The sequence below is a fragment of the Myotis davidii genome, unplaced genomic scaffold (genome assembly GCF_000327345.1).
Source record: "Myotis davidii unplaced genomic scaffold, ASM32734v1 scaffold1036, whole genome shotgun sequence".
Lineage (NCBI taxonomy): Eukaryota > Metazoa > Chordata > Mammalia > Chiroptera > Vespertilionidae > Myotis > Myotis davidii.
The window spans coordinates 543,451-559,844 of record NW_006287260.1 but is presented as its reverse complement, the minus strand read 5'-3'; the positions used below and the strand labels follow the sequence as shown (position 1 = coordinate 559,844).

At 51.7% G+C, this 16,394-nt stretch overlaps 1 protein-coding gene across 1 annotated transcript in view; it reads right to left on the bottom strand.

Moving 5' to 3' along the window:
* The window catches only part of DEF6 (DEF6, guanine nucleotide exchange factor), a 24,189-nt gene that overhangs the window by 3,381 nt on the left and 4,414 nt on the right, over positions 1 to 16,394 (bottom strand). The window contains exons 2-6 of the mRNA XM_015560839.1: positions 6,239 to 6,379; positions 5,452 to 5,637; positions 3,636 to 3,872; positions 3,405 to 3,551; positions 65 to 226 (exon numbers count right to left, since the gene is read on the bottom strand). Of these exons, the coding sequence (XP_015416325.1) occupies positions 65 to 226; positions 3,405 to 3,551; positions 3,636 to 3,872; positions 5,452 to 5,637; positions 6,239 to 6,379 (873 nt within the window). The remainder of the gene's footprint in view (positions 1 to 64; positions 227 to 3,404; positions 3,552 to 3,635; positions 3,873 to 5,451; positions 5,638 to 6,238; positions 6,380 to 16,394) is intronic.

Here is a 16,394-nt window from a genome sequence, read left to right as displayed (position 1 = left end):
AAGGGACCTTAGGAGTCGCTGGAGTCGCCTCCCGGCGGGCAAAGTGTCATCACCCGCTTTACACAGATGAGGCGACTGAAGCCCCCCCAGACCCAGGCCACCCCGTGAGCAACTCACCAGCGGTCCACTCCTGGCGCTGGCGCGTGTCCGAGGCGCTCATCTCGTACGTGCGGGAGGCCGTCTTCACACAGAACATGCAGCGCTTTCCCTCGCGGTCAGGCAGCACCTGGGAGAGGGCAGGTGTCCAGGCAGGCTGGCCTCACGGAGGTCAGGGTCAGCTCCAGCTCCAGCCCCTACCCCTCCTGGCTGACCATCTTCCCTGGCCACCCTCCCACTCTGTTTGCCGGAGCCTGTGTGCCAGCTTGGAGTTAGTTCTGGGGCTACGTGTGTCCTCACAGCTCTTGTAGACTTTGCTCTTTGAAGGGGAGTGGGCTGTTTCCATCTTGGTATCTCCCCGCAGGGCCTAGCACAGGGGTGGGCAAACTTTTTGACTCGAGGGCCACAATGGGTTCTTAAACTGGACCGGAGGGCCGGAACAAAAGCATGGATGGAGTGTTTGTGTGAACTAATATAAATTCAAAGTAAACATCATTACATAAAAGGGTATGGTCTTTTTTTTTTTTTTTTTAGTTTTATTCATTTCAAATGGGCCAGATCCGGCCCGCGGGCCCTAGCATCTAGTCGCCACTCAGTGCTCATGCAGGTCATGCTTGAACACCTCCAGTGACGGGGTCCTAGCTATCCAGAATCTTCTCCATTCATTTATTTCACAGATATTTTGGAGTGTCTACTGAGTGCCACTCATATTCAGGCATTTGGGATACTGAGGTGTGCCTCACAGACCAAATCCCTCCCTGCTGAGCTACACTCTAGTGGAAAACAATAGTTACTACATTTTGAGCTTCTTATGTTGTAGGGTCTGTACGGTGTTTTATTTTATTTATTTATTTTTTTATATATTTTATTTTTTACAGAGAGGAAGGGAGAGAGATAGAGAGTCAGAAACATCGATGAGAGAGAAACATCGACCAGCTGCCTCCTGCACACCTCCCACTGGGGATGTGCCCGCAACCCAGGTACATGCCCTTGACCGGAATCGAACCCGGGACCTTTCAGTCCGCAGGCCGACGCTCTATCCATTGAGCCAAACCGGTTTTGGCTGTACGGTGTTTTATATGCCTCATTTTATTCACTCCTCCCAGACAACCTCGTCAGCCAGGCATCATTATCTCCACTTTACAGAGAAGGAAACCAAGGCTCTGAGAGGCCCAGAGCTTGCCCAATTCACACTGCCTGTTAGTGGTGGAGTTGGGATTTCTGCCTAGATCTGTGTTCTTTCCACAGTGACACCTGTTTCCTCATTTGACAAAAATGGACAGAGCCTAGGGCAGGGGTCCTCAAACTTTTTAAACAGGGGGCCAGCTCACTGTTTCTCAGACCATTGGAGGGCCGGACTATAGTTTTAAAAAAAACAAAACTATAAACATATTCCTATGCACATTGCACATATCTTATTTTGAAGTAAAAAAAACAAAACAGGAACAAATACAATATTTGTATTTGCATGTGGCCTGTGGGCTGTAGTTTGAAGACCCCTGGCCTAGGGTGGCTATAATAATTTTTTAAAATGGACACACAGAACCTAGATACAGAACCTAGAGACAGAACCAAGAGAGACAGAACCTACACACAGAACCTAGAGATTTTGTATGTGATGAGAGAGCACCAGAAATCTCCTCTTAGCAAATTTCCAGATTTCAATACAGTTTCTGTCCATTTTTAATGTCCAACAAAGGAGATTTCAGAGATGGTTGGCTTCAAGAACGTGGCTAGAGAACCTGGACAGAACCTGGCGACTGAACCTGCCTGGAGAACCTAGCAAGAGAACAGGGACACAGAACCTGGCTGGAGATCCTAACCAGAACTTGGCTGGAGATCCTGACCAGAACTTGGTTAGAGATCCTGGCTAGGCTGCTGATCAACTGAACGCTGTCTCTGTGTCATTCCTTCTTCGCCGACTTCGTCCACACTTTTGGGGACCCCTGGACCTGCTGGGGTTGGACCCCAGCATCAAGCTAGTTGCCCAAAAGTTGAAAAAAGTTTCAATTAGCTGCCTAAACAGAACACAATCCCACACGATGTTCAGTTGAGTCACAGTGGATTAAATGGACGTCATAAAAAGAAAAAAGAAAAAAATAATTTTTTAAAATGTAAAATAACAAGTGTTGGTGAGGATGTGGAGAAATTAGAACCCTCATCCACTGCTGGTAAGAATGTAAGCAGGTGCAGCCACTATGGGAAACAGTTTGTTCCTCTAAAAGTTAGATAAAATAACCCTATGATCCAGCAATTCTACTCTTAGGTATGTACTCAGAGAAATGAAAACACATCTCCCCCCAGAAATTTGTAGATGGATATTAATAACAGCATTATTCACAACTAGAGGCCTAGTGTATGAAAATTCATGCACTCGGGGGATAGGGGGTAGTCCCTCAGCCCGGCCTGTGCCCTCTCGCAGTCCAGGACCCCTCAGGGGATGTCCCCCTGCCACACACACACACACACACACACACACATATATGTTGATTTCAGAGAGGAAGGGGAAGGGAGAGAGAGAAAAACATCATTGATGAGAGAGAATCATTGATCGGCTGCCTCCTGCACGCTCCCCACTAAGGATGGAGCCCGCAACCTGGGAATGTGCCCCCGATAGGAATCAAACCCGGGACCGTTCAGTCTGAAGGCCAACGCTCTATCCACTGTGCCAAACCAGCTAAGGCTAAAAAAATATATATATTTTTTATTGATTTCAGAGAGGAAGGGAGAGGGAGAGAAAGATAGAAATATGGATGACAGAGACACTTCGATGGGCTGCCTCCTGCACACCTCCTACTGAGTATTGAGCCCAGCCCGCAACCCAGGCATGTGCCCTGACCAGGAATCGAATCTGGGACCTTTTGGCCCATGGGGCATGCTCCATCCACTAAGGCACACCAGTCGTGTTGCAGATTTTATATATATATACAGTGGGGCCTTGAATTACAAGTTTAATTTGTTCCAAGGCCGAGCTCATTAAGGAGCTTGTTAACTCAAATTACTCTGTCAACTCAATGCAAAAAATCTGCCAAGAGACAGCTGGTATCTCAAAAAACTCGTTAGTCGTGACACTTGTAAGTCAAGGCCCCACTGTGTGTGTGTGTGTGTGTGTGTGTGTGTGTATACTCACACACCTGACATGGATGAGAACGGCCTTGAGACACCCCGGTATATTTGGGTGACACACATCTAAGCAGAAATAGTCACTGGCTTTTCTCCACTCGCCCTCCTGAGCCTCTTGCCCTCACACCCCACGGAAGGCCTTCTGGGCCCCGAGGTGCGCGCCAGCCCTCCCCCTGGCCCCTTACCTCCACGCAGCACTGCCCGTCCAGTGGGATAGTGCCCCTTTTCTCCTTGCACTCTTCACTCCCGAAATAGCAGAGGCAGCTGGGCTGCAGCTGGAACCAGCGTTCCGCCCAGTTCCTCCTCAGGTGCCCTCGCTTCCACAGGTAGCCCTGCCAGACAGGGCAAAGTCAGAGGCTTCACTCCCCCCCCTTCACTCCTCCTGGGGTCCTCCCCTGTTGCCAGCGTGGCCTGACCTGTTTCAGCACATCTTGGATGAGTTCCTGGTAGACCTCGTGGATGGCCATGCTGAGGGTGTCCCGCCCCACGCCGCGCAGACAGCGGCCCGAGTTGAAGAGCTCCAGGAACTGCCAGACGCTGAGCCCCCCGGTGGTCTGGGCTGCCGGGGCCTCCTGGGCCAGCAGCTCCTCCAGCTCCGCCAAGCTCACCTCCAAGCTCATGCTGCTGAGCACCTTCTTCAGCAGGTACTCCACCTGCAGGGGGAGAAGCCTGTGACTGCCCAGGCAGTGCTGCTGGTACCAACACTAGGGGGCGCTCCCGCCTGGCTCCCAGAGCCTGGGCGGAGGTGATCAGGAACAGGGGGGTGGGAGTGGGGGCAGAGAACTAAACTGGTGAACCAGGGTAGAGATTTGGGAGGGGATCCTGGAGTCCCAACCCCCAAGTCAGGCATCCACTCCCTTTCCCCAACTTCCAGTCCCATCCCTTCCTGCCTTAAATGAAGGGCAGGCGAAGGTAGGCGCTATAGGCTAGGTAGGGGCTAGGCAGGGGCGAGGCAGAGGCAGCAGTCACAGAACAGGAGCCCTCTCATCCAATACCCTCACTTAGCAGATGACAAAACCGGGCCCAAAGGGGGAAGTGACTTGTTCTAAATCACACAGCAAGTTGGTGGCGCCAGAACTTGACTCGGATCTCCTGAATCCCATGTGAGCCCTCTTCTGAGCCCCAACCCTGGGGGCCCTCCCTTATGGGAGGGCGAGGGGCCTGACGCTGGGGTAAGCAGGGCAGGGACAGGAAACCTGTTGGGGAGGAACCGGAAGTGGTGGTTGGGGTACATCCTGCTGCAGCTGGTTCACGCTGTGTGCTGATCACAGCAGCAAGCAGCCTTCTGGGAGGCCGCCTGCCCTGACTGGCAGGGCCTGGTAAGGCTGCCAACCTCGGTGTGTGTAGATGGACACACGTCCCTCTCCTGCCCCAGCAGCTTCTTGGGAAACCCTGGGTCTCAGCTGGGACTGGGGCGGGGTGCGCCAGTTCAGGGCTCAGGTGGCTCCCCTCAATGTTCCCACAGACAGAAGCAAGGATACAAATCTGAGAGCAGTCAGATGTGTGAGTACCTCTTGTAAACACGGAGGACCCTCCCCATTTTCTCTAATCCAAAGACTTAAATTCACCCTGACACCCTCACAGCCAAGAGGGCTTCAAGGGCGGGAGAAGGCTGAGCGGATGGGAGAGGGTGGAGAGCAGAGGGCGGCAGGTTGATGGGGGAGGGGGCCGTGCCCGGACCTCACTGATGAGTTGGGGCGGGAGGGTGCATGCCTGGCCTCTACTCCCAGGAGACCTCCCTGGTCCCGCGCTGAGTCTGCCCCTGCGCTCCCTGTACTGTAGCAGGAGGGGGAATCTGGAGCCAGGTCAGATGCAGTTGTCCACCAGGAGTAATGAGAGAGGTCCTAGAAGGGTCTCCCTCCCCCTCATAGCACACCTTCTCCCAGGGCCACCGTCCTCAAACCCTGCATCTGATCTTAAATGTTTTTGTTTTAAATGCCCAGTAAGGTATAGGCATTCACACCTCTGTGTAAATGGAATTACAGGTCATTTTCGGGCTGTGAGGCCGGCAGGGCCTGAGGAAGTGTGGTTTTGCTGCTCCTGGGAGAAGGCACGGGCGTTCTGACAGGGGTGGTTGGGGGGCCCGCAGGTAGCGGGTGGAGCAGGTATCAGCGTGGGAACACAGAGAAGAAAGGGGACATGGGAAAGTACAGAGGCCACTGGGCTTCCTTCATGGCGTGGCTGAGGCCTGGCCCCAGCTGGTGCCGTCCCCGGGGTTGCCATCGCCCTCACCTCATCGGGAACCATGATCAGAGGGTATTTGTCCTCAGACAGGAAGTTGAAGAGGCACCAGAGGCGGAAGGCATCCTGATTGGAGAGCATGCTGTTCCCGTTGCTACCCGCCCGGTAGTTCTTCTTGGCCGTCAGGGTCCAGCACAGCTCATCAAAGTGCTCCTTAACAAAAGCCCCCTCCTCCACCTGCCCCAGGCCTGAGGTCAGTCAAGGAGGCCGCCCGGCCCGGGTATACCCCCCACCAGGCTCCAGCTGGTTTCTCGGGTCATCTTCTCTCCGGCTCCCCACCCAGCCAGGTCCCCCTCTAACGGAGGTATCCCTGAGCTGATTACCAGGTGACTAGCTGGTTCCAACCACCCTGACCGCCCCCCCACACACACACATCCACACCCACCCAAGTTCCCTTAGCCCAGAGGAGAAAGAAGGAAGGCCCCGGGGGGGGGAGGGTGGACAGTCAAGAAGAACCTGAGAAGACAGTGACAGGAGGAGCAGCGGGGACAGCAGAGGGGGAGCTGGAGAGCCCTTTGTACAGGTTACAGCCTGAAGCTGGATGTGGCCCCGGCAGGATGGGGCGGGAAGCTATGGGAAGGGTGGAGGCTAGGAGAGAGCTGAGGGAGACTCAAGGTGAGCTCAGGGGGGCTAGGAGGGGTGAGTGGCTGGGAAGTGAAGGATGGACATGGGAGAGGTACAGGGGGGACAGAAGTGGGAGTTTGTAGGGGAGGACATGTGTTGGGGTGCTGGCTGGGAAGTGGGGAGAGGTAGAGGTGCCTCCCCAGCTGGGCCTCACCTTGTCCAGGATGTACTTGTTGAGGTAGGGCATGTATCCCTGGCTGGACACGGGGCCATCGTCGTCGTCTCGGAAGTGCTCCTCCAGAGCCACGGGGTCGTGGGGGATGTGCAGGACCGTGTACAGGTTGTGGGACAGCACCTGAGACAGAGGGCCAGTTAGCCTCTTGCACCCCCACCCGAACCGGGCCCACGGACAGCCCCCACCTCTGTCCCCTTCCCCATCCTGGGGAGGTCCTCTGCACTCGTCATGCAATTCAATCATAACCGAAACACACCCATATATAATGGAATATTATTCAGCCATAAAAAAGAATGATCTTTGCCATTTGCAACAACATGGATGCTAAGTGAAGTAAGTCAGAGAAAAACAAACATGTATAATCTCAATTATATGTGGAATCTAAAACAAACAAACAACCATAAAAACCCTCAGAGATTCAGAGAATAGATTGGTGGTTGCCAGCGGCAGGGAGAGCGGGTGGGGAAAATGGGTGAAGGGGTCAAAGTTACAAACTTCCAGCTATAAAACCGGTCACGGGGTGCAACGTCCAGCGCGATAACGGCAGTTAATAGCACCGTATTGCTTATTTACAAGCTGCTAAGAGTCCATTTCTCCAGCAGGAAGGAGGTTGGAGCTGAGGAAAAGAACTACCATGTCTTCCAGGGCTTTGAGGAGACCAGATGCGTGGCCTTCTGGCCAGGCGTCTGCGATTGCACATTGTTGGAGCGATACTGTGTCCCTGGGGGTGGCAGCTTTCTGTGAGTTTGCTGTAGGGGAACCAAGAAAGAAGGCATTTGCAGATTCCCACAGAAACTATAATTCCAGGGAAGAGTTTGAGGAGATGAAGAAAGCTGGCATCTCTCAGAGTGCAATGTGACCTTGGAATGTAAGGAATTTCTTTGGGTTGAATTCCATGGGAGTTTGTCACTGAGCTGTGCTCCTGAATATGAAACAGGGATATCTGAGCTAAGGCAGTGATGGCGAACCTTTTGAGCTCAGCATGTCAGCATTTTGAAAAACCCTAACTTAACTCTGGTGCCGTGTCACATATAGAAATTTTTTGATATTTGCAACCATAGTAAAACAAACATTTATATTTTTGATATTTATCTTATATATTTAAATGCCATTTAACAAAGAAAAATCAACCAAAAAAATGAGTTCGCGTGTCACCTCTGACACGAGTGTCATAGGTTCGCCATCACTGAGCTAAGGAATAGTTCTCTTGATAAAGAAATGATCTGATAAATAAATGATTAAGAAATAAAAAAAGAGCCCGGCGGGCGTGGCTCAGTGGTTGAGCATTGACCTATGAAATAGGAGGTCACAGTTCGATTCCCAGTCAGAGCACATGACTGGTTTGCAAGCTCGATCCTGGTGTGGGCAGTGCAGGAAGCAGCCGATCAATGATTCTCTCATCATTGATGTTTCTATCTCTCTCCCCTTCTCATTTCCTCTCTGGAGTCAATAAATATATATTTAACAACAGCAAAAAAATAAAAATAAATAATAAATAAGGAAGTTGCTAAGAGAGTAAGTATTAAACATTTTCATCACAAGAAAAAACCTTTTTTGGTACCTACACGTGGTGATGCATGTTAACTAGACTTATCGTGGTGGTCATTTCCCACTACAGTTGACCCCTGAACCACGTGGGGTTAGGAACAGCAATACCCCCACCTTCACCCCCACAAAGTTGAAAATCTAAGTATAACTTTTGATTCCTCAAAAACTATTTTTTTTCAACAATGACTTTTTTTTAAAATATATTTTATTGATTTTTTACAGAGAGGAAGGGAGAGAGATAGAGAGCTAGAAACATCGATGAGAGAGACATCGATCAGTTGCCTCCTGCACATCTCCTACTGGGGATGTGCCCGCAACCCAGGTACATGCCCTTGACTGGAATCGAACCTGGGACCTTTCAGTCCGCAAGCCAACGCTCTATCCACTGAGCCAAACCGGTTTCGGCAATTCCTCAAGAACTTAACTACAGCCCTGGCCCAGGGGTTGGAGTGCCGTCCTGTACACTGAAGGGTTGTAGGTTCGATTCTCAGCACATACCCAGGTTGTGGGTTTGAGTCCCAGTTGGGGTACCTATGGGAGGCAACAGATCAATGTTTTTCTCTCACAACAGTGTTTCTCTCTCCCTCTCCCTTCCCCTCTCTAAAATCAATGAAAAAGAAACATTAAAAAGCTTTTTCAAAAACGAACTACAGTTGTCCCTCGGTATCTGCGGGGGATTGGTTCCAGGACCCTGTGGACACACGGTTCCGCAGATGCTAAAGTCCTTTCTGTCACATGGCGTAGTATCCAGTCAGCCCTCACTATTGGAACCCCAACCACGGACTGAAGAGACTGTTTGACCCACAGTTGGTTGAATGTGCAGATGTAAAACCGGCGGATCGGGAGAGCTGAATGTATGTCTATTGAAAACTACCCCCATATAAGTGGACCCATGCAGTTCAAACCCGTGCTCAAGGGTCTACTGTATGTATAAATAGTGAATCGTTACATTGCACACCTGAAACTAATGTTAAATGTCAATTATACCTCAAAAAACAAGCACAAAAAACCTAAAACTTATATACTCACTCTGCACCAAAAACTGAGCTAAGCACTTTACATATACTTCACTTAACCCCCAAACAACTGTTACTATCCCCATTTTAGGGATTACAAACAATAACCCTAGGCCCTGAGACATTAAGTAACCCACCCAAGGTCAGAGAGCTGGCAGAGCTGGGATCAACCCAGGCAGCCACGCTCTGAGCCACTGCGTAGGGAGGGGTGTCCTCTTTCAGGCAAAGACACGGAGGCTCGAGGCACCACCGCAGCAAGAGCCTGCCATTCAAACACAGCTCTGCAGGCCCCAAAGCCCAAGCACTTCCTGCGATGTGGGGCTGTCGGCAGGGAGACGGCCTGTCACCCAGGGCAGAAGCCCCAGCCTGGTCGGTTCCCACCAAAGACTCTGTGTTCGGGCTGCAGCCTGCCTGGCACCCAGGTGTGCCCGCTGCCGTAGGCATAGGCGGTGTGCGATTCCAGGCCCCGGCCTGGTGGAGATGGAAGGGAGCTGCAGAGGGCTCAGAGGAGCGTCCTGAAAATGGTCTGTGGGGGACAGATGTGGAGGACAAGGCCTAGAAGGGATGGAGGCATTACAGTATGGAAGGGAAGCAGGGGCTGGTTAACAAACCCATAATGTTAGACACAAGAGGTTGAAGTTTGAACAAGGAAATCGGGGTGTTGGGGGATGCCTTGAGGTAATTCTGCTATAGTACTTATCACACGGCATAAACGACCAGTCACTGTGCACACCTACTACGTGCCAGCCACGGCATGAGGTGCTTTCTCCCGCACGCCACAGGCAGTCGGTAAGTGCTTATCTCATGGCTGACTCCACCATCAGTTAACCTGGGAATCAGCTCCTCTGAGGCAGAGCTGGCAACATCTACAGAGGGCATGCGTGCCCAGTCTTTGTTTCTCTATTCTCTCCTGTGAGAGGAGGGGAGAAAGGACTGAGACTTCTCCCCAGTGTTCTTGGGCCTCAGGTTCAACTTGGCAAAGTGGGATGTTGGGGGGCTCAGCAGAGCGTGTTTTCTTTCCCCTAACTTCCCTCTGGGGAGCCATCCCTGATCCCCACCCCAACCCTCTCTCCCACACCCTTCGAATGATCTCACGTGCCATCTTTGGTTTCGCCTTCTCTTGTTCTAGAGGACAGCAGAAGTTTCTTCCTCATGAACTCTGCCCCCTCCCTATTTTGATAATAGAGGCTTGATTTCCCTTGTGAAGTACCTCTCCCCCATCCCCAGTATCTGTGCTATTGATCATTTGCACCCCTACCCCCCCTGTCTGCAAGGGTGGGCACATCAAGGTCACAATGATTGCTCCAAGGAAGGGCACATGACCAAACTGGGCCAATGAGAATCAGCCCTAGGATTTTTGCTTCCTCTGGTGAAAAACAGGTATACCCTTTCCATGGAATTGTTAAGTTAGGTGCAGCTGACGTCTTTGTCCCATTGTGGGAAGTGCCTGCTTTCAAATAAAGCCATCAGTGAGAAAAGCAGAATAAGAGATAAAGAGAGTCATCATTTCAGAACAAAATGTGACCCAGCCGTGCCTGACATCAGTGCTATGCTGAGAGCTCTGGTTAGGTGAGCCAGTGAAAAACATCTTCCCTTAGTTACCTTGAGTTGGGTTTCTACCATTTACACCCAGAGAAAACATGACTAATACATCTGTGACCACAATCCCCAGTCCAGGAGGTGCCACTGGCTCAATGCCCCTTACAGCCCAGGGTGACTAACACAACAGAAATCTCCACTTCTGGAGAGATACGCGTTACTCTAAGAGTTTTACATATTTCCACCTGTTGCCTTCTTACCTTCCTTCAAGTCTCTTAAAGCACGGCTTTAAGAAGCTCCCTGCATAGCCCAGCCAAAGCGCTACACTCCACTGGCCGGCATGGGGTGGGGGTGGGGGTGGGCCTTCGGTAAACGCCTTCACACTCTGAGCCTAAGCTCTGGTGTCAGTAACACGGGAGAACGCCTGCCATGGCTGTGAGGCTGGAGTGCCAGGCTTAGGTCTGCATGGAGCAAACGGCAGTTCCCTTCCTGTATTGAAAGTGCAGTTTGTATTGTTGCTCATCCTCACCAGCGGACATGTTTTCCGTGGATTTTTGTTATTTATTTATTTAAATTTATCTTTATTGTTGAAAGTATTACAGATGTCCCCTTTGTTTGTTGTTTGTTTAAAATATATTTTATTGATTTCTTACAGAGAGGAAGTGAGAGAGACAGAGAGTTAGAAACATCGATGAGAGAGAAACATCAATCAGCTGTCTCCTGCACCCCCCCCACTGGGGTCATGCCTGCAACCAAGGCACATACCCTTGACCGGAATCGAACCTGGGACCCCTCAGTCCCCAGGCCAACGCTCTATCCACTGAGCCAAACCAGTCAGGGCCCCTTTGTTTGTTTGTTTTTCCCATTGACCCCTCTACCATGCACCGCCCCACCACTGTATTGTCTGTGTCCATGATTTTTAGAGAGTGGAATGGGGGAACGGAGGGAAGGAGAGAGAGAGAGAGAGAGAGAGAGAGAGAGAGAGAGAGAGAGAGAGAAACATCGATGTGAGACATCGATTGGTTGCCTCCCACAGGCACCATGAATGATTGAAACTGCATGGGCTGACATTCTAACCACTTAGCAACACGAGCCAGAGCAAAAGTGAGCTTTTTTACGAACAAATTGACATAGACACAAAGACTAGTCATACGAAGTCCTGAGGAGGCTGTGGAGAAAAGGAGACTTGAATGCCCTACTTGGGAGGTGTGAAGTGGTAGTCTTCCTGGGGACAAGGATCTCTCAAACTTAAAGAGCATGAGCCCAACTTTTCTACTCATCCAACCCACAGATGCTCCCGGGAACAGCTACATGCACTACCGCTCACTGAGGCCGCTGTTTATAATGTGAAGAGGCGGCGACAGCCTGAGGCTTTCTCGGGAGGGGAAGGCACTGTGTTGCAGGCCTGTGTGTGCTCCTGGGCAAGTAATTTAACTCCTCCAAGGCCTTCGTCCTCTGGGAGGGCCAGAAGGGGGCCTGCTCCACAAGGGCTTTTCTAAGCAAGAGCTTGTTAGCACAGTGCCTGGTGCCTATTCCTGGACTAGAGTCGCTCTTAATTCCAAACCCCCCGAAGGAAGGTGCATAGTGCATTGTTTAACAACGGCTGTGAGCCATTTTTATTAGTATATTTGTATAAACAGACATAGAAAGCTACGTGCAATATATGGACAGGTGAAAAAGTAAGCTGTAGGATAAAATGTTTGTAAAACAAATGTGTGCAAAGATGAGGTTGAGCCTTACCAAACGGCTATTTTGGTAGGTCAAAACATCAGAGGTCAGCAATTTCATATGTTCAACCTTATAGATTTACTAGAGGCCCGATGCACGAAATTCGTGCAAGGGTAGGCCTTCCTTCCCCTGGCTGCCGACTTCGCAGTCCTGGCCCCCAACCACACCCACCTTGGCCTGGCACTACCCACATCTGCTGCCATAGACCCCCGGGTTCCCCGGTTCCACAGAGCCTCCCTCCTGCCCCCCGATTGATCGCCCTGCAGAGGGTGGCCTGGGCCTCCCTCTGCAGGGCGATCATGAGGTGATGGCAGGGCCCCCTGACCAACCGCATTGCACTCGCCTTGGCTGGCCTGGCGCCAGTGCGTGTCATAGCATGGTCGACCAGACGGCCGTTCTGCTGTTCAGCCGTTTGTTTGACTTGCATATTACACTTTTATTATTACAGATTTATACATAGAAAAAAAATCTAGCCCTGGTGGTGTTGCTCAGTGGTTAGAATGTTAGCCCAATCAAAGGGTTGCAGGTTCGATTCCCAGTCATGGGTGAGTGCCTTTGTTGCAGTTCCATCCCCTGCTCCAGTTGGGGTGCATGCGTGAGGCAACCAACCCATATGCCTCTCTCACATCAGTGTCTCTCTCTCTTTTTCTCTCTCCCTCTCCTTCCCTTCCACTCTCTCTAAAAAAAAAAAAATCAGTGGAAACCCCCACACTCCTATCCCCATTTCTACTTTAATTTCCTCCAAGTCATGTGTCGGCTTCCATCAGATGATGCCTTTTTACTTTCCTCGTTTATCATGTTCTCTGCCCGCAGTGGTAGCACAAGGGCTGGGGTTAGCTCTGTTTGTCTCACGGCCGCATCACTGGGCTGGCACACAGTGCACGCAATAAATCTGTTAAATGAACTTAAATGCTTCATGGGGAGCAGAGGAAAAATACAAAAGCCGAACAGAATGGACTGAATCTCTCTGAGCAAGTTAACCTCCCTGGGCCTACTTTCATCTCTAAAAAGGGCGCTCAAGGAAGTAACGTACAAACCCCGCCCACCCCAGGATGGAGCCTGCCACACAGCAGCAGCACATGCGTTATCTAAGCCACTTTTCTCCTTGGTCTATGGGCCCGCACTGTCCTTCTCTAAGCCCTACCTTTGTCACCTGTGCCTTTTGCCAGGGGAATCTGAGGGGCCCAGGGCAGAGGACCTGATCCCCATGAGCTGTCAGGAGTCAGGACAAGGAGGAATGAAAGGCTCCAGACACTCAGGGCTCAGGGCCTCTCCCCAGAGAGCTCAGCAGACCTCAGACTGCCAGGCTTCCGGTGCCTGGTGCGGTGGGGGCTGGGCGGGGAGCAGGTGTGGCCAGAGGGTCCTGCTGGGAAGGAAATGGCCGGGATGGGGCCAGCAGGAGCCGGCAGTCCTCAGCCCCGAGGCAGGAACGCTCACTGCGCTCATTTTGCAGAAGAGCACGTCAAGGCCTGCTCTCCATCTCCAGGCCACGCTGGCTCTGGCTGAGCATCAGAATCGTCTGGGGAGCTGGTGAAACTGAAATATGCTGGGCCTGCCCAGACCTACTGACTCAGAGTTTCCTGGGGTGGGGTCCAGGTGTCTGCCGTTCACAGGCTGCCACGGGCCTCGCTCAGAGAGAACTCCCACAGGCTCCCCCACCCACCCAGGTAGCCCTGACCTCTGGGTTGGCAGCCATTGACCCTGGACAGGCTTCAGTTATTCACTGTTTCCTCTGGAGGCATGTGGGGGGGTGGTTATCCTCTGGGGGTTCTCAGAGCTCAAGTGCAGGGATCAGGGCTGCTGCCGTGCCCACGGTTCTGTAGTTTCCAGCCTTCAGGAGTAGATGCAGATACAGGGGCTTTGAGGACCCGTAAAAGCACCAAGCAATGACTGCAGAAAGACTGAATGGTCACTCTCCCCTCCTCCCTCCTCCATGGCCTACAGTCTTTACACGTATCTAGGTGCTAAGTGACTTTTTTAAAGTATGCAGATCTTTTTAAGAGTTACTGAATGTATTTTTCTCAACCAGCGTGTACTAAAGTTTAGCTGCTACCATGAGGGAGGAGCACTGGGAATTTTAAAAGGCCAGAGCTGAGTGCCTGCTGAGAGCAAGAAGGGGCTGGAAGGGTTGGGTGTGGGCATCAAAGGGAAGAAACCCTAGGACTTTGCAGATGAGAAACTGGAGGTCCAGAGATAGTGGTGATTTGCCAGGTCACCCAGCTGGGGAGTGATACAGGTATACAACTACGTGACTTTGCATTGAGTGGTTTACCGTTAAGCCATCCTCCCCCTCCTCCGAATTCCAGCCTGAGGAGACCAGCAGCTGGTAGAGGTCAAGGCAAAGCTGATGACCTCAAGCCAGCAGATTCCTGGAGTTGTCCTTAACTTCCCCTCCACCAAGAAGGTGTTGTCTCTCTCCAGAGGAGGCAAGCAACCCCACTGAGCTCTAGGACTACCCTGAGTGCCGACTGGAGGCTCAAGAGCCTCCCCGAGCCAAGTTGGGAAGCCCCAGTTCGCCCTCCCTGCCTTCCCCGGCTCCTGTCAGCCAAGGGGACATGGTAGGCCGGCTCCCTCCTAAGATCCTCATCAGCCAGAGACATGATGATGACACACCCCCAATCCTAGGCCCCTCACTGTGGGCCTGGCAGTTGGGGTCAAATTCTCAATGTGTCCCCCATTAGGCCTAAAACCAAAACTGCTCCCTAGGGAAGAGGGTGTGGCCATTAGGAAGCCCAGTCTCCCCAAGGGACCCTCCCTGCAGCCCTGTCAGGGCTACTTGTTCCTAAAGTTCTTTAGGGAAGGAGGTTCTGAGGACCCTCCAAAAACTCAGTCCTCAACCCCTGAGAAATTCTAAGCTCAACCCCAATCCAGAAATGTCATTCCTATTGCTCTAGTTTTTAAAAAATTGACTTCAGAGAGGAAGGAAGAGGGGGAGAGAGATAGAAACATCAATGATGAGAGAAAACCACTGATCAGTTGCCTCCTGCACACCCCACACTGGGGATCGAGCCCACAACCAGGGCGTGTGGCCTGACCGGGAATCGAACCATGACCTCCTGGTTCATAGGTCGACACTCAACCACTGAGCCACGCCGGCCGGGCCCTATTGCTCTGTTTTCAGTGTTCTCAACCCAACTGGACAAAGAGCACTGTACTTTCTAAAAGAATTCAAAGAGAGGAAAACTCATCTGATCTCGCCCCCAGCCTTCTCTTCTCCAGAGAAAACACTCCTGACCCCTTGGGCTGTTCAGGGGACCTGCTGTTCTTCCTCTTCCCTCTGGCCTCATCATGGCTTTGCCAGGACAGTCAGTGGCAGCCCTTCTACCAACACATCAGAGCAGAAGTGGCGACTTCACAGACACATGTAGCTTGCTCTGGCTGGTGCAGTTTTCCTGCTTGGTTCCAACCAAGGACTCCCAGCCCAGGGGCAGTTTTAGTGAGGAGATGCTACCCCCAACTTATCCCTTCTCCCCAAGTTTTTTTAAAGGGGAGAGGGTGGGTGGTGAAACCAAGATGGCAGCACAGGTAAACACTGGAAATTGCTGCCTCAAACAACCACTTCAAAAATACAACTAAAAGACAAAACGGACATAATCCAGAACCATAGGAAGGCTGGCTGAGTGGAAATTCTACAACTAGAAGGAAGGAGAAAAGCACTGAGACTCAGGAGGTGCGGAAGTAAAGCGCACAGGCACAGAGGCTGGCAACTGAGGACATGGTTGTCTTTTTCAATCGGGAGGGAGTCTCAAGCTCCCGACTGCTCTGAACTCCAGTTCCGGGCGAGTCTCTGAGGACCCAGACTCATACGGGGAGAAATGGGACTGTCTGGCATTGGTCGGAACTCAAGGGCGGCTTTCTCTCAGAGATGCTTGCAGCGATTACCAGGACACTGAAACACAGGTCCTCTTAGGGTAGGACTGAGGATCAGCCATAGCTGTTTGCTCTGCCCTGTTGATCCCCTGAGACCCCGCCCCACCCAAGCTGCAAGCAGAGGCTTTTGCATATGAATGGGCTGGCCCTTTGCAATCTACAATTACATAACAAACTGCAGTTGGGTCAGAGAGACCCAGAACATCCAAAAGAAGGCCCAAGGCATAGCAGCTTGCATTGCTTCACAGCTGGGCCTCATCTGGGCAACTCCAAACCCCAAACAAAGAAGAGGAATCTGCAGATCTCTCCATAGCTCCTGCTGGGTAGCCTCAGGCAGAGGCTAAATTAGCACCTTCTTAGGGATCCAAGAGCCAGTGTACCCAGTGGTCAGAGTGGGACCATCCAGATTACAACTCCTCAGATCCATAAGGAGG